At 38.3% G+C, this 21,045-nt stretch overlaps 1 protein-coding gene across 1 annotated transcript in view; it reads right to left on the bottom strand.

The window, feature by feature from the left end:
* The window catches only part of KIAA1217 (KIAA1217 ortholog), an 839,027-nt gene that overhangs the window by 661,062 nt on the left and 156,920 nt on the right, over window positions 1–21,045 (bottom strand). Inside the window, exon 2 of the mRNA XM_050804835.1 lies at window positions 2,144–2,233. Coding sequence (XP_050660792.1) covers window positions 2,144–2,207 — 64 coding nt within the window. The 5' untranslated portion in view covers window positions 2,208–2,233. The remainder of the gene's footprint in view (window positions 1–2,143; window positions 2,234–21,045) is intronic.

Genomic DNA, 21,045 nt, shown 5'->3' with positions numbered 1-21,045 from the left:
TCCCATTCTCTCTTGAATCCACTCCAGCCAAGTCATCACCCCGTTGGACTACTGATACAGCTTTTGTCAAAGCCACCAAAGGCCCAACTTGTAAATCCAATGGTCAATTCTCAGTCTTCATTGGTTTGACGTGTCTGCAACGTTTGATAAATTTAATCACCCCTTCTTCTTTAATATGCTACACTTGGCTTTCAGAATCCCTCACTCTGCTTATTCTCCTCCTGTCTCACAGTAGCTCATTCTCTTTTCTGATTCTTCCTTATATCCTTAACCTTCAAATGCTAGGATGCCTTAAACTCTGTCTTAAGAGTATTTCTCATCTCTAGCAACACTCAATCTCTAAGTCAGAGGTGCTTAACCTACGTTACAGGTTAAAACAGAGATAAGAATCATCTGGGAAGTTTTAAAAATGCCAAAGTCTGAGATCCATCACAGACCAATTACAGAAGAATTTATATGGGTGAAGGTGGGTCTCAGTTGAGAATCACTACCTTAAATGATCTCATCCAGCCTTGTAGCTTTGAACACCATCTAAGAACTGATAGCCTCAAATGTATGTCTTCACCACAGATCTTGCCCAGACTTGCATATCCAACTGCCCACTTGATTTCTACATGTGGATGTCTAATAAATACTTCAAACTTCACAATCCTAAAACACATATCCCAATTCTACATGTTCTAAACTTATTTTTGCAGTCTCCTCCATGCCAATAAATGACAACTCCACCCTTCAGTTGCTCGAGCCAAAAACGTTGAAGTCAACCTGATCATTTTTCTCTCATACCCCAAATCTAGTCTGGAAGACAATTCTGTCATTTCTACCTCAAAAATAGTTTGAGAACCTGTCACTGCTCAACACCTCTGCTAAGGCCATCCTACTCCAAACCCCACCACTTTTCTCTAGACAGATGCAGCTCCTGCTCCTTACTTCTTCAATTCATCACCCATATATTATCCACTCAGCGAGGCTTTCTCTGACTACGCTATTTAAAATAGCACCCTCTCATCACTGCATGCCTTATCCTCATGCCTGGCTTTATTTTATTCCAATGCATTTATCACAATCTGACATACTACATCTTTCTCTTATTTCTGTATTTATTCTGCTTCTCTCTTAAAATACAGGCTCAAGAGGGCTTCCCATCTAAAATAGAACCTCAAATGTGAGCAGAGTAGATGTTCAGTAAATATTTACTGAATGAATGGTTGAATCTTCTATATCCTAGCAAATAAATCCTTCTGGAAACAAATCATTTAAATGCATCAAGAGGAAATAATATGATCATTTTAAGCAAGACAGAATAGCTGACCCAAATTGCTGTCAGAATGCCACTTTTTGATACTGTCCGCTGGCTTGACAGCACAAATTTTTTAAAAAATCCATTCTGGTGCATAAGTATGCCTCCCCAAAGAATGTGCTCTATGTGAGAAGCATGTTATTTCAATATAAACCATGTCTGGATTTTTTCTTGCCATGATCTGACTCAATGTCTCGCACTGCTCAGAGCCAAACTGTCTCATAAGTCGGTCTTCTTGTTTTAAAGCCTCCCTGCCAGGAAAAAAAAAAGCAGAGGGCATTTGTGCCTCTTTATTGTGACAATATGCATCTGTGTTACCTGGTAACTTCTACGTACTGGCTGTCGGTTCAGCTGAACTGTGCGCCCCGGGCAATCCTGCTTCTGTGGTTCCTCTGTGGGAGCTTGACAAGAAAGAATGGAAAACCAATGCCTGGATGTGGTGCAAATTAACATTTTTGCTGTGTCCACGAAACCCTCCGTCACGAACATTGGCATCACAATATGAATCTTTTATGTACCTGTGTTTATTTGGTATATGACAAAACAGATGCTAGCCAACTAAGAAGAGAGATTTTAAAAGCCTATTTTATATTCAAGTGTCAATTGGTAGCTAATGTTAAAGCTTTTGAGAGTGAACATTTATTCAGAAGCTATCAAAAAGAACTGGCTTCCTGATTTTTAAAGACACATGTTGTGCATATCTGACAGGCAAAATTTATATGACCCATGGAAACCTATAAATATTCTCCTAGGGAAACTGGAATTACTTAAGGCAAAAATACATTAACAAAGGCAGAAATACTGTTAATACAAACATGCTGATTGTAAAGTTGTCTCACTCACCCACTACAGATATTCGATGTTTCTTGCCATAGAAAGAGTTTTGCTCATGGGTGGTGGACAGCATTAGACTGAGGGCCCAAGGAAACAGTCCTAGAAAGGTTAAAAATAATAAATGGACTTTAACATATTAGGACAAATAAAAAATCAAATTTTTCCTGCAGATATGAAACCCTGTATGAAATAAAATGGACAAACAGGATTTTATTCCATTGCTGTGCTTCTAAGGTCCTTCGGTCTAATGCCTGTGAGAAGACAGCCAATGGGCTCTTGGCCTGACAGGTGAGTACATCTCATTAAAGTCTTAGAAACCTCAGTATCACTTAAAAAGAACAACTGGACAAGCAATCCATTCGTTAGCCAAAGAAAACGCAGCTGGTGACACATGAGTTTGAAACTACAGAACCTATGTGCTGAAAGGGACCCTAGAGATGATCCTGTCACACTAATACCACAGTTTTTAGAATGGAGAACTTTTAAAGGTTAAAAAGAAGTTGGCGGCATCAAGCCACTTCATGGCAGAGTAAGTCTAACGTCCAGTTTGAGGGACACATAAGTCAATGTCCTCTCTGCTACACTATGATGCCTTTCACCCTAAACCTAACTTTCATAACTCACCCCTTATTGTTGCCATCAAATATAGTTGTACAATTTCTTGACAGTCTCAGCCCTAAGCATATATGGCTTTAAATCTAACCATTTCTTTTCTACTGGAAGAAATGTAAAACTTTCATGGTCAAGAAAAAAAAAAAAGCAGTGAATTATAGATTCCAATTCAACTGCTGCAAGATTGCTTTTCAAGGAAGAAGAATTTATGAGAAAGAAAGGCAAGCAACGTGGGACACTGGGCTAGAATCGTAACAGATGTGTGTATGCCCCATGTTTGTGGAAGAGCGCCATCCCAGCAAAATTGACCCTGAAGCATAATCATAAATCATGCTTTATATCCACTACTGTACCATGTAAAACTGGAGGTGCATTTTCTTTTTTTTATTTTTTGTTTTCCAATTTTTATTTTCAATTCAGTGGGTACATGTGCTGCTTTGTTACGTGGGTATATTACTTGATGCTGAGGTGTGGCGTATAAATGATCCCATCACCCAGAGAGTGAACCGAGTACCCAGCAGAAAGATTTTGAGTCCTTTTCCCATCCCTTCCACCCTCCTTATGAAGTCTACAGAGTCTACTGGGAACAGTACTCTTTATGTCCATGAGTACCCAATGTGGAGCTCCCACTTACAGGTGAGAACTTGCAGCATTTGGATTTCTGTTTCTGTGTTAATTCACTCAGAATAATGGCCTCCAGCTGCATTCATGTTGCTGCAAAGAACTTGATTTTGCTCTTTTTATGGTTGCATGGTATTCCATGGTGTATATGTCCCAAATTTTCTTTTAAATTATATTTTAAGTTCTGGAGTACATGTGCGCAACGTGCAAGTTTGTTACATAGTTATACATATGCCATGTTGGTTTGCTGTACCCATCAACTCATCATTTACATTAGTATTTCTCCTAATGCTATCCCTCACGCAGTCCCCCACTCCCTGACAGGCCCTAGTGTGTGATGTTCCCCTCCCTGTGTCCATGTGTTCTCACTGCTCAACTCCTACCTATGAGTGAGGACATGCAGTGTTTGGTTTTCTGTCCTTGTGATAGTTTGCTTAGAATGATGGTTTCCAGCTTCATCCATGTCCCTGAAGAGGACATGAACTCATCTTTTTTTATGGCTACATAGTATTCCATGGTGTATATATGCCACATTTTTTTAATCCAGTCTATCACTGATTGACATTTAGGTTAGTTCCAAGTCTTTGCTATTGTGAATAGTGCCACAATAAACGTACGTGTGCATGTGTCTTTATAGTAGAATGATTTATAATCATTTTGGTATATGCCCAGTAATGGGATTGCTGGGTCAAATGGTATTTCTAGTTCTAGATCCTTATAAAGCCTCATAAAGCATGCTTTATATCCACTACTGTATCATATAAGACTGGAGGTGCATTTTCATGGGGAAAACTTTTGAGAACAAGTTGAAATAGTGGTTAAAAATAGAAGCCAACCACTCTTTTCTTGGGTATCCTGGAACCCAACCAGCCAAGCTTGTCAAGGGTTATATTCTGTACCTATAAAATTATATTTTCCCAATGCATTATCTTTTCTGTTATTAGTTACCTGCCTCCTATCAGACTCCTGGTCCCTTGCTCCCCTGTTTCTATAAAGAGGGATCTTAGAACAGCTTCCTCTTTCCTTCTGATATGGTTTAAATATTTTTCCCCTCCAAATCTCATGTTAAAATGTGATCTCCAGTGTTGAAACTTGAGCCTGGTGGGAGGTATTTGGGTCATGGAAGCTCATTCCCATAAATGGCTTGGTGCCCTCCTTGCAGTAATGAGTGAGTTCTTGCTCTGAGTTCACATGAGATCTGCTTCTTTAAAAAGAGTGTGGCACATTTTTCATCTTTCTCTTGCTACTGCTCTTGCCATGTGATATGGCAGTTCCTCCTTTGCCTTCCATCATGATTGGAAGTTTCCTGTGACCTCACCAGAAGCTGAGCAGATACTGGCATCATGGTTGCACAGCCTGATAAACTGTGACCAAAATAAACCTCTTTTTCTTATAAACTACTCAGCCTCAGGTATTCCTTTATAGCAACACAGAACAGACAAATACCCTTTCTGTCTGATTGTTTGTAATAGTGACTGGTAGAGATGCCAAAGATAAAATCAGGATGCTTTAGTGAAGATTAGTTGTTCTTAATTCTGGCTGAACATTAGAATCAACTGGGGAATTTTCAAAAATATGATATTTGGACTTCACTCCTAGATTAACTGGTCTGGGGTAGGGTCCCAGCATCAGGTGGTTCAGAAAAGATCTCCAGATGATTATATATATGATTATAGCATTGTTCTAGATTAAGGACATGTGAGCAAAGATTATGGAATCATGAAGGGTGTGAAGTGAATTACAAAATCTCCTTAATCTAGAACAATGCTATAATCATATTATAGGTAGAAGTTAAATTTGAGAGTTTAGGGGCTATAATTTGCTATAGCAGTGAGAAACTGACGCCTAGAGATGTTAAGTCAATAAGGTCTCAGCACTAGCTAGTGGCAGAGCCAGCATTCTGGTCACTTGACCTTGTGAACAAACTACATAGTAAAGAGTTATCCCATGACATCTGAAAGAGAGGAAAATAATTTAGAAAAGAAATGAAATAAAGTGACAGCTTTGCTCAGAAAATATAAAACATATGGTGTTCAAGAGGTGAACACCATACCACCATTCACGGAGGGATTATTAGACAAATCCGTGGTGACTCACAGCAGATTAGTAGGAGCTGTGGGCTGGAGGTGTGATAGCTAACCATGAGGGGTGAAAGTCAGGATAAAAACAAAACGTGACTTGGCTAATATCAAATAGAATCCAGGTTTGGGTGAACTATAGAAATGATATCATAAAATATTGCATATATTCTTTCTGTGTAAGCAAAGGAAACATTAGATACATTTGCTTTCTATGTAAGCAAAGGATACGTTAGATACATTCTTATCATGTGCTTGGCATAGACTAAATGCTCAGTTCACGACACATGCCACTTCATTTCACTGATGCCACAAGGCAGAATCCATCTGAATTGGGCTTTGCTGGTCCATAAATCTCAATGCCTTGCTGTCGTGCTACATGTGTACTGATATTTTCCAGACTTACAATGGTGAAACATTGAAATTTTGTACTCTGCACTTACTTCAAGTGAAGAGTACTTTCTTCATTTCTGGGGGTGGGGGGCGGAGAGAGATAGACAATTTGTAGGGTCAGAAAGACAACAGCAGTGGGCCTCTCCTTGTTTTTCCTTCAACCAAAATTGTGGAGGATGAAATCAGTAACAGAAGAGCTGATGATGTCTTGTCTTGGCCCTGGTAAACTCAAACACTGCTTACATCCATTCACCTAATGATAACTTATTTATCCATCTTAAAATTGTAAGTAAACTACCTAACTTATGAGTAAGGCAGGATGCAGTATGTTCAATGGCACACAGTAATGCTTCATCTAGCATCTTCATGGAAGAGGTAGTCCACAGAAATTCATTCTTAAGATAAATCACATTTCTTTAAGAGTCATCTTTCAGAAAAAGATTCTAATTAAATTATCGCTAAAGAATATTAATGATAATATCCTTTTTAAAGGATATACCAAACATAATTTGATTTTGTTCTTGAGAACATGGGATTAAGAGAATGAATAGCAATGTGCTTATTTAAGAGTTATGATGCTCTGAAAAAATATTAAGGTACGGAAGGGTTATTTATCCCTAGGTTTAATGATTCCCAGATTATTATCCTTACACTGTGTTGATTTCATTGCTATTTCTGGCATCGGAATATCCTGCTTCTAACTTGGTTCGTGCTTTTTACATAACTTCTGGCCAGTGAGAGATTCTATATTTCTAATTGAATGAAATGCATGGGCCTTTTAACAGACTTTTGTCATTTCTTTCATTTCAGGCTGTTTGCTTATTCTGGGCTTGTTTCATTCAGAAAATACGGGAAACCTGACCTCTAAATGGGTGAGCTGCCAGTGTTACATGCTTCCCATGGTGAATACTGAATGTCAATAAAGGAAAAACTCTGGGAAAAACAATTGAAACTGTTTCCATTCCTATTCTAAAAATTAAGTGCATATAAATGTATAGAAACTGTTCACTGAGTTACTCTCGTTAGAAATCAAACCCTCACTTTAATTAGCTTGCTTTTCCAAAATGTTATATTTTCACAAACCTTGCATTCCAAACCCTAGAAATAAGCTCGGAGAGCTCATACAAGTGCTTAGGTTACCGATCAAGGCAAAGCAGCTTTGCAAATAAAGACGCAGAAGGAAAAAAACACAATTAAGTAACTTGCTAATTGTTTTCCTTAATGTGAACGCCAGCTAGTGGAGATACATTTGTGGTGGTTAATGAAGCTGTCTGCAGTCTTGGCAAGGCTTGTGTGATGCAGTCTTGCAGCAGGCAGAGGCAGGGGTCCCCAAGATGCAAACACAGCATGGTTAGCCCCTCGGTTGTGTTTTGTTTTGTTTTGTTTTTGCTTTCTAGAAGCTGTGAGTGAACTTGTTCTCCTAAAAGTTGAGAATGACACTCAGCAGTAATGGTTAAACTTCTTTCACATTCTATTCTCCTAAGTCTTTTAAAATCTATTGGTCCTACCCAGGTTCATTCTACAAGAGCTTTCTTCCTTTCATCTCTTCCCATGACACCTTTGCCTTTGCCAAGGTGATGATGTTCACTTTTCTATACTTGTCTTACCTTTCCCAGACCCCCTTGTCTCACTCTGCTGCTCTAACAATTTCTGACCATAAATATTTGCAATACTTCTTCTGAATCAAATGTGGGGAGCTGAGTGTTTTTTCCCCAAATGGACAAATGCATCATACAAAGATTCATAAACACAGAGGTCACTTGATCTCAGAAAAGCTGAATAAAAGTGCAGAAGAATGGGCCTCTGCTGGCAGAAAGGAATTTGCAAGTGCTTGGATACATGATTCAGGACTCATTATCATCAATCCCTGGTCCTGACATGTGGGTGACCCTCAATACATGTTGTTTTTAATGGGAAATCTGAAATAACACATTGGTAATGCTGTTATTATTACTCTTGAGGCTATGAACAAATGGTTTTTGATTGCCACTGAGTTTTCATAGCAGTTCTTGAATCTGTAACAATCTGAGGTTAGGGTTAGATTCTTGAAAAGACGTCAGTACTGAAGGAGTGGGAATCAATGTTTTGTTCAAACCCCCATACTTAGAAAGTCATGGTGGATTGTAATTGATCAATTTTGGGGGTGACAGGGGTAGAAGGGGGAGATGTTTGGGTCAATCCTAGCCAATGATTTAGGAGAAGTGACAGAGTCGGCATTCAGAGGAGGGGAGCTGGACTGTGCTGATGGCTCTGTAGTGGTCAAAGATGAAGAGCAAGATCCCAGTTCCATCAAAGAACATGAACAAAAATCAAGAATGAGGACCGCACTTCCCTCTTGTGGTGGGTCATATGTGGGGGCCAGGAAGGATGCCGCAGTTTAATGGAGCTGCCTTAGAAAAGCAAGACCCCAAACTGCACATGCGGTTTGTCTGCAGACTACCGGTTGGTGGTCAGTACCTAAAAATGGGGTAGAGGAAACTAGAGGCTCTCCATCTCTTTTATTTGCAATGTAAATCCAAAGCTGTACAGCAAATGACTCTTCAGCAAATATTCAAAGCCTAGAGCTTGGCAAAACTACAATGACAGTAATCAAGTGACTAGAAAAGGATGCCGCACTATAGATGAAAACTCCAACCAGTTAAGACAAATAATCTTTCCAGAAAAACAATGCTGGGAGTGTTTCACATTCATTCCCATGAGTTTCCTCTAAGATACAGAAAACAATATGAGAAAGGACAGAGGAAAGTACACAGCTTTGTGGAAAAAAAAGAAAAGAAAAAGAAAAAGAAAAAAAAAAAACAACAAAAACAACCTAGTTTCAAATTCCAGCTCTTTCACTGCCTATTAATATTTGTAGCCATGTGACCTTAGTCACATATTTCACATATTTAATTTCACTTATCCTTGGCTTCCTGAAATATACCATAGAGATAATAGGAACTACTTCAGAGGATAGTCATATAAAGGTAACAGGCATATAAAGGTAACTCAATTGACCTAGGGTGCTGATGACATGACAGGGAAGACTGGTGGAGAGCCTTGATTTTGTAGCCAGACCCCCTAAGGATGAATCTCTGCCTATTGCTACCAGTTGGGAAAGTTCCTTGATTTATCTGTGATTCAGGATTCCCATTTATGAAATGCAGATATTAATATTACCTACCCCACCGCGTTGTTATGAGAATTAGATGATTTAATGTATATAAAACTTACCTCCCTGCCTAGCACAGAATAAACAGTAAATAAGCTAAGTGAGCCCTGGCCAGAGATGCGCTAAGTCCCCACGACCCTGGCTGATGTCACCATTCCTTATTGCTGCCTTATCAATTTCCCGGTGCTTCTTGAAGTGTGTTTGTTTGGTAAAAGTAGAGGGTGGGGACTGATTATGGCTTGACTCAATATGGCCTTTGTTAAGATGCCCAGAGGCTAAGAAGATCTAGAATATGAAAATATGGAATTTGAAACTCAAAGTACTTCAAATCCCAGGAAATCACAGTCTTTATGGCCAAGCAGTGCGCAGGAAAAGCAGAGATGTGTCTGCTTCCAGATACATTTCTACCTCTGGATGTAGTCAGCATCTATTCCCTCAGTGGCTTCACTCTGGATGTGTGAGAATCCTCACATGTTACTGCATAGAGAGTGGTTAATCAGAAGGAATGCTAGGGACAATCCAGCCCAGCTGGATTTTACCTACTCTTTAACGGGTAGATAGCTACACTGTTACTTTAAAATATACGCTACTTATGCAAAAAGCTACATTTCATGTTCATGTATTACCCTGTGAATGTATGTACCCTGAACCAAAAACACATTTATGAAAAACTGGGCTTAGCATTGCTACAACAAAATTTGTGTTTTTACAAAATTATTTATTACAGTTTACATATGCTGGCAGTATTTAAGGGAGAATTCCTTTCTCAGGGTGCACTCAGATGTCAACAAGATATTGACTAAATATTGACTAAAAATATTTGTTTAGAAGAAAGACAAATACCCAGGAACTTACTGGGAATAGTGTCCATGAAAGCATTTGATAGGCTCACAAATAACGAAATCGATCATGTGGAATTCTTGGCAGCCATGGTAGTTGTCTTACCCGTGTGGCAACCATAACGCACACTCTTTCTTCTCTCCCGCTCAAGAAACCACTTCAGAAGGTGAGATGGTGAGAGTGACATCATGGGGCTAAACTTATCTGCGTTACAACCATAAATTGTTTGCAAACGTCAGGACTTTATTTCTAGTAGCAATAAATTACCTATCTCACGACCGATTGAGACATGCCCATGTATAAATGATGCGGTTTAGAAGTCCCATCTGGTCTGATCCTTTCCACTTGTAGTCAATAAAAGAGATGCTCAGACAGCATAAATAAATTATACGAGGTCACACAGCTAGCAAGCAGCAGCATTGCCACCCTCTTGAAACGAGTCTGTTGACTTGAATCCAGTGTTCCTTTTACAGAACACATCACATTTATTTCAGCAGAGACCTCATATGTTATTCAAGTGAATAACAATCTAGTAGTGCTGGATGTGGCTCGCTCTTCCTCCAAGACGTACACCATCTTCCCACTGGGAAGAGTCATCTATCTTCCATACAGCTGCTAGACCACTTTTTAACAGGTAGATAGCAACACTGTTACTTCAAAATATATGCTACTTATGCAAAAAAACTACATTTCATGATCACATGTTGCACCACAACTGTGTGTACCCTGGACCGAAAACACATTTATTTAAAAAAAAATCGTGCTTAGCATTGCTTAGACAAAATTTGTGTTTTTACAAAATTATTTATTATAGCAGAGAATCTTTAATTCCAATGACAAGACTGCCTGCAGCAATGTTTAATATTCATTCACTTTTATTCAGGCAGAAAATTGACATCAGAACAGGCCTATTTTTATAAAAGACATTCTAGTTTTTCCAAAGACAAGATACTTTTCCAAATATTCAAAAATATGCACGGAAAGTATAGCCTCAACTTGTGATATCAAGTGATAACATTTTATTAGCTACTATATCCAATAAAGGGATTTTGCAAACATCCTGAGAACACAGCAGGCCTGAGAGCCAGGAGGCTCTGCTAACAAGAAGGATAGACGGCTCTCAGGCCCTGCCATGTGTCCTAGAGGTGGGTCACAGGACAAATGAAGAATCTTCTCCCTGAGTGAACTGACAGCCATTTATTTGCTCGATATGCAGGCTGCAGATGTTGGAAAATGTCATCCTTCAGAAAAAACAAGGAGCTAACCACTGTATCTTGACCCAGGCTGACTGCCAGGAGAGTCATGATTTGGTAACAGATGGACGAAAAAAAAACATCTCCACACAAAAAGCTCTACAGACAAGGACAGATTCTGGCAAATCTCTTTGCCTATCTTTCTCACAGCCCCAGGCATAATGCAAGCAGTGAATTGAGTGTCACTGTGCCCTTGGGTCAGGACAATCTTTGCCCCGGCTCTGCTCAGCCTATTTGCTAGTCTGCCTTTGAATCCTTCATCCCAGGCCTGGCTTAACTGAGCAACCGTACATCTGGGCTGCTTTCCCGGCAGCAAAGAAAACCATGTGTTCAGGAGTTACTTTATGGGTTGAGAAGGGGTAAAAAGCAACACAAAAACAAACACGGCCGAACCATCAGGAAATGAAGAACCATGTAGAAATGTGTCCTGAGATCGCACCAAACAGAAGAGCTCTATAATGTCAGGCCAACTTGTGTTGTCTCTGCCATGGCATGAGGGCTTCTGGGTCTACAGAATGCAAAGGTCTGAAAACAGTGCTGTCAAGCTGGGAGAGTAGCAGGTGAATAAGCGGGCAAGAGAGAGAGGCATCAGAGGAGCTCTGATGGCACTTCTCCTCCCAAGCAGGGGTAGGGTGCATGGTGGGATGGGTCCTTTCCCGGACGGGGAGATAAGCCTGGGAAAGGGTGTAGTCACCCTCCAGAAATCAGCAAGATTAAGCACATCTCTTGACCACCTTGGCTGCCATAAGGGAGGGGATTTCTTGCTCTTTCATATAATAAAGTGTAGGTGTGCTAACAGGAAACATCATGTCTTTAGAAAACAGAGAAATTTGATAAAATATAAAATTTTATTTTACTAAATTTTCACCCACTTTTATTAGAATGCTTTTGAATCAGTAGAGTAGAATCATCTAGACCTAACAGAGGAGTTCTCCCTGAGACTTGGTCAACCTGAAGCGACTATGATGGTACCAGTTCAACAGATAAGCAACTTTCATTGAAATGAGAAGTTTTAACATCGTAAGCACAGCAATATCTCTCCCCAACATCACATATCATACAATGCAGCCACCAGTAGAATCCTATAGAGTTGTGTTTTTGTTTTGCTACAGTAGAGCTTACTTTATTTTATTTTTGGAAGTGTGTAAAATAATTTGATGTTTGTATGGAAGAATGAATCTCCAAGAATATAAAATTATGAGAAAAAAGAATACAGCGTGTGTATGTTTGAAGCCGAGGAGGTTGTTGATTTGCTTTGCCAGTTATAAAACTTTATTATAAAATTTCCTTAATCAGACCAGCACAGGAGCAAACAAATCAATAGAGAATCCAAACAAAGACATGAATATCTATGAAAAACTGACATGTGACAAAAATGATATTTTAATTTATAGGAGAAAGGATGGCTTATTTAGTCCCTTCTCCCATTGTTGAAATTTATCTAATTAAAATTTAATAACCTTAAAAAATTGTACTGTCACCATTGACAAGCCATCTCAAGGGAAGGAAATTGTACTTCATCCTATATAGAATACAAAAATAAATTCTAGCTAAATTAAGATTTAAATGTTAAAAATTAAAAAACAAAACAGAGTTTTAAGCAAAAGAACTTAAGAACCTCTAAAGCTATAAAAACAAAAGGCAATTTGGATTATAAAAGGAAGTTTAAGGAAAACATTTAGAATGTTAAATGATTTCACAAATAATGTCGAAAGACAAATGACAAACAGGAAAAAAAATTTGCAAACCACATGAAATATTGAGAATTAAATTCTAGAATACATAAATTGATAAGAAAAAACAATAGAAATAAATGGAAAAATGGGCAAGGAATATGATTTAATTCTCAAAACACAATTCACAGAAGAGAGGCTAAATGATCAATAAATAAAAAGATGCTCTACTTCCCACAAATAGTCTGGGAAATTAATATTAAATGTATACTGAGATGCCATATTTCATTCATTTGATTGGCATTAATTACGAATAATTCTAATGCCCTGTGCTTACCAGGACAAAGGAAAAAGTTCTCTCACGTACGGCTGATGGAAAGGTGAATATTGTAGTTATTGATATGAAGGGATGTCAATGCTACCTTGCTGGTGAGAAAAAGCAAGTTATAAAGAAATACACTGTGGTGGTTAATTTTACGGGTCAACTTTGCTAGCCTGTGGTTTCCAGATATTTGTTCAAGCATCAGTCTCAATGTTGCTGTGAAAGTATTTTTAGATGTGATTCACTTTTAAATAAGTAGATTTTTAATAAAGCAAATTATTCTTCATAATGTGGGTGGGCCTCATCCAATCAGTTTACGTTCTTAAGGGAAAAAAGCTGAGATTCCCCAGAAACAGAAGGAATTCTACCTCCAGACTGCCTTCAGATTCATGACTTCAGCTTTTCCCTTGGCCTCCAGCCTGCCATCCTACTCTGCACAGTTTGGATTTGTCAGCCCCCATAGTCATGCCAGTCAATTTCTTAAAATAAATCATGTTCTCTCTATATATATCTATGTACAGTCTATTGGTTCTGTTTTTCTGGAGAACCCTGATACATGCATGTAATATTTCCAGTGCTACAGACAAACAAAAGCCCTATTCATATGTATTTATATTTGAAGAGGTCTGTACAAATATGGGAAAAATGCAGGAAGAATTTGTTTCAAGCTGAAAATACTGTGGGTGTTCGTGTATGTGTGTGTGTGTGTGTGTGTATTGAGGAAGAGGAGGATGGAAAAACATCTAGAGAAAATTAGAAATAAATTAGAAATATAAAGTACAATAAAACTGCAAGTATTTAAAAATTAAATAAAAATAAAGACATAAATAAACTAAATTTTAAAGGGATCAATTGAGAGAAGATACTGAAGGGTCTTTCATACCAGGCTAAGGAACACTAACTTGTCATGTGCAAAATGGACAGTTATCACACACATAAGATACACAAGTAAGAACAATTTTAAGAGAATTTGTCAAGATAAGCTCATTTCAGGGCACAATAAGAGCACAGTGTTTCGAAGCCTGGGCTTTGACATCAGGTGTCTCTGGGCTCAAATCCCAGCTCTATCACTTATTTGAGTGTGACCTTTTATATAATTCCTCTAAGTTTCAGTTGCCTTATCTGTAAAGTAGGAATAATAAAAATAATACCTACTTTACAAGGTTGTTGTGAGTACTCAATAATCATGTATGGAAAGCACTTAATATACTGTATGCAGGCACAAGGTAAACCATTGCAGTTATTCCTAGTGTCATTTCATCATTATTAGAGACAATAGGCAGTGAGCTTACTAAAGACTACTGAGAGTCAAAACAAAATGTGCAGAGCAGTTAAGTAGGTTTCATAGTAGTTCAGTACGGCCGGAGTGTAATATAAGGAAAGCTGTGTGTGTGTGTGTACATGTGCTTAGAAGGAAGAGGCCATGGCAGTAGAAATAAATAAAGGGGAAAATCTCAGAGGTAAAATCTACAAGATTACTTCAAAATCAAGGGTGGCTCTGAAGTTTCTGGTTTAGATAGTGTCTAAGTCCATTTGTAATGCTGCAACCTAACACCATAGACTAGGTAATTTATTAGGAACAGAAATTTATTTATCTCAGTTCTGGAGGCTGGCAAGTCCAAATCAAGGTGTCAGCACCTGGTGTCTGGTGAGGGCCTTCTTGCTGCCTCCTCACATGGAGGAAGGGATGGAAAGGCAAGAGAAGATGAACTGTATCCTCACATAGCAGAAGAGCAAAAGATCAAGCCAGCCTAAACGCTGAGTGAAGCCTCTCTTGAAAGGGTCTTAATCTCATTAAATACGGAAAAGCCCACATAGCCTCATCAGCTCTTAAAAGTCCCATGTCTTAATACTAATACAATGGAAACACTGAATTTTGGAGGAGACACATTCAAACCATAGCAGGTAGTGATGCCACTAATGGAGGAAGAGCAATTCTGGGAGAGGATTTAAGATTGGAAGTTTGGTTTGGGATGTAACAATCGTTAATATGCATGGAGTGCTTATCTCTTATTACTCTCAAAATGACCCTATGAAGTTGTTACAATTACTTCCCCATTTCACAGATGAGGAAACTGAAGAACAGTGACATGAATCAGTATGTCCATGGTCACAGCGCTAATAGGGCCAGAATGACTGGAAGTAGATTATAAACAGATGAAGAAAATTTCAGAATAGAAGCTAATATCAAAGGTATTAAGGGTCACTAAGAATCTAGAAACGTAATACTGAAAAGAGATGTTGAATTTGGTAATTTGGAGGCAACCTCCTCCTTTTTAAGGTCTGACTTCAATGTCTTTAAGAGCAAAGAATACAGAAGAAAAAATGGTAAATACTAACTTTTTTCAAGGAATGTAGCATTCAAGGCAAGAAGAAAAACAGAAAAGCAGTTAGAATATCTTGCCTCTGCTAGAACCTCTCCAAAACTTTATTACTTCCCTCAGAACAAAATAAAATCCTTACCTTGGCCTACAAGGTCCTCTGTGATCTGCCCCCACCTACCAGTTTGATTTCATTGTCTGCCACTCTCCTCATTGGGAGTTTTGTTCTCCAATAATTTAACATTGGATCTTCGCAACCTGAACTACTTGTCTACTAATTTCTATTACTGTTTCCAATCTATCTGGATAAAAGTATGAGTAATTACAAAATTCCCCTATATCTTAAACTATAATCTGAAAATATAACTCCTGAGAGACATGTGGCTCCAAAGAGAGAGATAAAAGCTCTGGTTGGTCAAGAACAACATGTGTTTGGTCAACATGAGTTATGGATATTTGTGAATCATCTTGAATATTCAAGTATCTCTGTATGGACAAGTTTCATTGATCTCTCTCTGCCTAATTTTTGACCTCCAATTCTTTATTTTAAAATTTAACTTAGAAATTCACAATAAGCATATCTATAATCTACACATTAAAATTCCACTGAAATGGAGGTTCATGTTTATTCATATTTTTCTTTAATACCTGGGCAAAAGCACAGCTTATTATGGATTAAAGGCAGCTAGGCAAAGATAAACTAGGTGTAAAATGCCAGCCAACTTTTTGGGAACCACTGAACATACTAGACTGCTATGAACTCACCTAAATGCATCTCAGTACCCAGACCCAGACCTGTAGTCTAACAGGTTAATCCTATTCATAATCAATGCAGAGGTTTCATCTTCACAATTTTGACCAGTTCAGAACTAAAGTCTATGACTCTGGTCCCAGCTTCCTACTTATATTAGTTTTCTATTGCTGCCATAATAAATTGCCACAAATTTAGCAGCTCTAAAAAACACAACTGGTTATCTCATAGTTCTGTAGGTCAGAAGTCCTGGTGGTTCAGTTGATTTCTCTGCTTTGAGGCTCATAAGGAGGAAATCCATGTGTCAGTTGGCCTGGAGGCTCTGGGGGAAGAATCCATTTGCAGGTTCATTTCTGCTGTTGAAAAAAAAATTGTTTCATGTAGTTGCAGGTCTGAGGTCCAAATTCCTTGCTGATGGCCAGTTGGGAGCTTCTCTCAGACTCTTAAAGCCACCTGCATCCTCGTCTTATCGGCCTCTCCATCATGGAGCCAGCAACATTGAGTCAAGTATGTCTGAAGCTTTGAATTTCTCTGACTTCCTTTTCTGTCACATCTCTCTAACCCAAGCTGGAAAAAGTTCTCTACTTTCAAAAATTCATGGGATTACATTGGGCCCACACAGATAATCCAGGATAATTCCTCCATTTTAAAGCATGTGACCTGAATTCCATCTGCAAAGCCCTTTCTACCATGTAATGTAACATAGTCACAGCTCCCAGGAATCAGGGCATGCACATCTTTGGAGTTCATTCTGCCTATCTCACTGCTTATAACTCAGAAAACCACTACTATAAAGCCACTGTGTCTGTGCATTTCATCACTCAATCCAAGTTAACTTGAAATTTTACAAAATCTGCCTTTCTTGATGCAGATCTCCTGCCTGTGTTACTAAAGAGTATACAAGCTAGCAGGAACTCTCAAGAGTCAGGATCTGGCCAGACACAGTGGCTCACACCTGTAATCCCAGCATTTTGGGAGGCCAGGGTGGGCAGATTGCTTGAACCCAGGAGTTCGAGACCAGCCTGGGCAACACGGTGAAACCCCTCTACAAAAAATACAAAAATTAGCCAGTCATGGTGTGTGTGCTTGTAGTTCCAATTACTCAGGAGGCTGATGTGTGAGGATCGCTGGAGCTCGGGAGGTGGAGGTTGCAGTGAATTATGATCCTCCACTGCACTCCAGTCTGGGTGACAGAGCAAGACTCCATTAGAAAGAAAAGAAAAAGAAAAAGAAAAAGAAAAAGAAAGGAAGGAAGGAGAAAGAAAGAAAGGAAGGAAGGAAGGAAGGAAGGAAGGAAGGAAGGAAGGAAGGAAGGAAGGAAGGAAGGAAGGAAGGAAGGAAGGAAGGAAGAAAGAAAGAAAGAAAGAAAGAAAGAAAGAAAGAAAGAAAGAAAGAAAGAAAGAAAGAAAGAAAGAAAGAAAGAAGGAAGGAAGGAAGGAAGGAAGGAAGGAAAGAGAGAGAGAGAGAGAGAGAAAGAAAGAAAGAAAGAAAGAAAGAAAGAAAGAAAGAAAGAAAGAAAGAAAGAAAGAAAGAAAGAAAGAAAGAAAGAAAGAAAGAAAGGAAGGAAGGAAGGAAGGAAGGAAGGAAGGAAGGAGGGAGGGAGGGAGGGAGGGAGGGAAGTGGAGTGGAGTGGAGGGGAGGGAAGGAGGAAGGAAGGAGAGAGACAGAGAGAGAGAAAGAAAAAAGAAAAGAAAGAAAAAGAGAGGAAAAAAGATGAGAAAGGAAAAGCAAAAAAAAGGAAAAATAGTCAGGATCCCTGTATAACACAGGGATGGAGAGCCCTTTCCCAGAAAATAAAATACACAAGAACATTTTTTAAAAATTTAATGTTTCATGACTTTTATGTTGCCCATAGCAGGTTAAAAGCAAACCTTAATAATAGTTAACATCACCTTTATGATTATCTCTACAACATTTCCTTTATTATTAATGTAGTAGTAATGTATTTGCTTTTTTAAAACTGTATATCTGAATTGTTTACACATAAAGGAAGAAAGAAATGAGTTTGAATAACAATTCCTAACTCCAAAACTCTGTTTTGTAACCTATTTATTTTAAACTATGTTCTGAGATGTAAACATTTCATTACAATGAGTAATATTGTCATTAAATGATACACCTTTTACAGGTGGCAAGGGAATCTTGTCAGCTTTGATGGGAGTTACATAATGGAAATCATACTACACAGAAGACCAAAGTGAAATGGAATAGTTTCCAAGTAGGTTAGAAGCAAGGAGTAATGATGTTAAATTATCACCTAGGAAACCAGAGGTATAAATTTGTAAAGATTTTGCCATTAAGGTCAGCTAGAGTTTAGCTTCAAGATAAAAAAAAATGTGCATTTACCTCAGCTGCATCAAGGAAGAGAAAGTCACAAAGAACAGCACAAGAAGGCAAGGAGAGCCCTGCCCAGAGCTGTGAGGCCCAATCTTATAGCTGCCCCCTGCTCTGAAGAGGAGGCCATGGAAGTCAGCACATAGGAGGGGCAGGGTTGCTTGGCACATCAATATTCCTGCTCAGTCCCAGCCCTCCTATATATAGACAAGTGACTATGTCAGCACTGGTGCTGCAAATGCCATTACTCAAATGAGCATATGACAATGAGTGCATATGCCTTTGAAAGTCTACATGATATTCTAATATCAAAAGGCAAGTCTTATAGGTCTGTGACTCTGAGTAATTGTTTTTGTATTGGCTGCCAAGAAAAAAAAAAAAAAAGGAATCACAGCAAAGTCATTTTAGATACTTGAGTCTAAACACAGTGATACTTTTATGAGGCTAATAAACTCATCTCTAGAAATGTTGTACGTTTGTATACTTAGAAATTTTGCTAAAAGCATGTGACCTTTTCTAAAGTACACATTGATTTATTCTTTGTATAAACCTTTACAACATGCCATGGTCAAAAGTAAGAAAGTTCATATTTAAATGTGAAATACTGAAGAACAACTGTTTCCATGTGGACGAATCCCGTATGTCACTACAGCCATAGTCTGACTCTTGTAGACAGTGGTAATCCCTTGGGTGCCCCTAGAGCGAGGATGCTTCAAGATATGTGATTAGTAGAAGGTTGTGCCATTATTTTGCAAAATATGACACTAAATATATTTTTATTTCACCCTAGATTAGAAAATAAATCAACCAATCAACAATGACAATTCCATCCACGTTACCATTATCATTACATAAAGAAAGTTTAGTGCCTATTGTTGGAAGTTGTAGGTTGCAGCAATTCTCAATCAACGTCAATGCCAAAGGGCAAAGAGATTCCAGAAGCTCTTAACATTAAGGCTGGAAAGGATCTTAGAGATTGTGCAGTACAGAGGTTCCCAATTCACAGGCTTTAGATCCATAACAAAGAAACCACCAATCTATAAATGCAACAAGTTTCATATGTTATACATATACATATGTATACACACACATATACAAAGACATATACATATATGGATTCACACACACACATTATGATTGAAATTATAATATATTGAAATCATTTGTGTTTCTCCTTTCCAAGATGGTAGTCAGGGTCTTTGTGCTCTACTGGCATAGAATAAGTTTAAATTTCTTCCTGGATTTTATTTTCTGAAACTCTAAACCCCTTGGAGAAATTAAGTTATGAGGGAGGAAAGAGAAGTGGTAGCTTTATATCTAAGCAAGGATGATTTTGATATTGTACAGTAGACTGGAAGGGCAATAGAATCATAAGATGGAGAGTTTTCCAGTATGTCTTTTAAGTCTTGGCAGGTGACACCTACAACCAGGTCTTTTAGACTTGGAAGGGTACCATGCCCAGAGAACCAACAGATGAGGCAACTGTTAAAGGACCAAGTGTTTGGGGACAATGAGTATTTCAGCGGCAATCAGTGAGGGCTGAAGACTGGAGGAATCCTAGGACTGATGGGAAGCCCCGATAATGACTGAAATTAGACTTCTTATTATACTAACAGAATCATTTTTATGATATTGAGAGTCAGATTCAAGTATTTTTTTTCAAAAAGCATGAATTCAAGCCATGATACTGATATCTACTATAGGCATGTATATACAACTACTCTAAAGATGTATATATATGTATATACACTCACATATACATGCTATATATATGCCATATATGTGTGTGTGTATATACATATATATATAGCATATATATATGCTGTTGTGGTGAATCAAAGGAAATATAATTTTAAAAAGTTGTAAGCTTATAGTTCTTTAGGTATTATCAATTTTTAAATCAATGAACACTAAAATTACAACCGTCATTATGCTGGGTTCCTCATGACGATGCTGAAATGATGACACAGCAAAGCACATTCTCATGCTAAATGGAAAATCATTGCTCTTCCCCATCCAGCTCATTTTTCAGAAGAAACTGAGACCTGGCAGGATTAAGTCAGAGCCCAGAGAACAGCCAAGGAAAGAAGATCTGGTCTTGGCTCCTGTTCCTTGAGTGGTCACAGTTGTCCTTTCCTGGTCCTCTTTCCTGCTGTATTCTAAAGAAATTACCAAGCAGCCCAGCTTCATTCTTCCCCCGCTTCCATATCTGATCCTCTTGGCCTGTCTCCCAGCTGCCATCTCCTACTTGAAGTCTCTGGCCCACTCCTCCTTTTTTATTTTATTTTTTTAACCAGATTTAAATATTTCAATGTTTTTGACATATAACTTAATAAAATGGTATTTTCATTGTTTTTAACTATTAAATCAGAAGGAATTTTAACCATATCTATAGTTTCCTCTATAAATACATACATATATATGAACATACATACATACAATAAATCTAAGTTGCTGTTTTCTTCTAATATATTATAGCTGATTCTTTGTAAAGTTCTCAAGAAAAGATTCCCCACTCCTCTAAAGGTTGAGAGGTGTCACTCCACTCATAGAAATTCTTAG

The sequence above is a fragment of the Macaca thibetana genome, chromosome 9, assembly GCF_024542745.1.
Source record: "Macaca thibetana thibetana isolate TM-01 chromosome 9, ASM2454274v1, whole genome shotgun sequence".
Taxonomy (NCBI): Eukaryota; Metazoa; Chordata; class Mammalia; order Primates; family Cercopithecidae; genus Macaca; species Macaca thibetana.
Note: the sequence above shows the minus strand (reverse complement) of the source record. Positions and strands in the feature narration are given on the sequence as shown.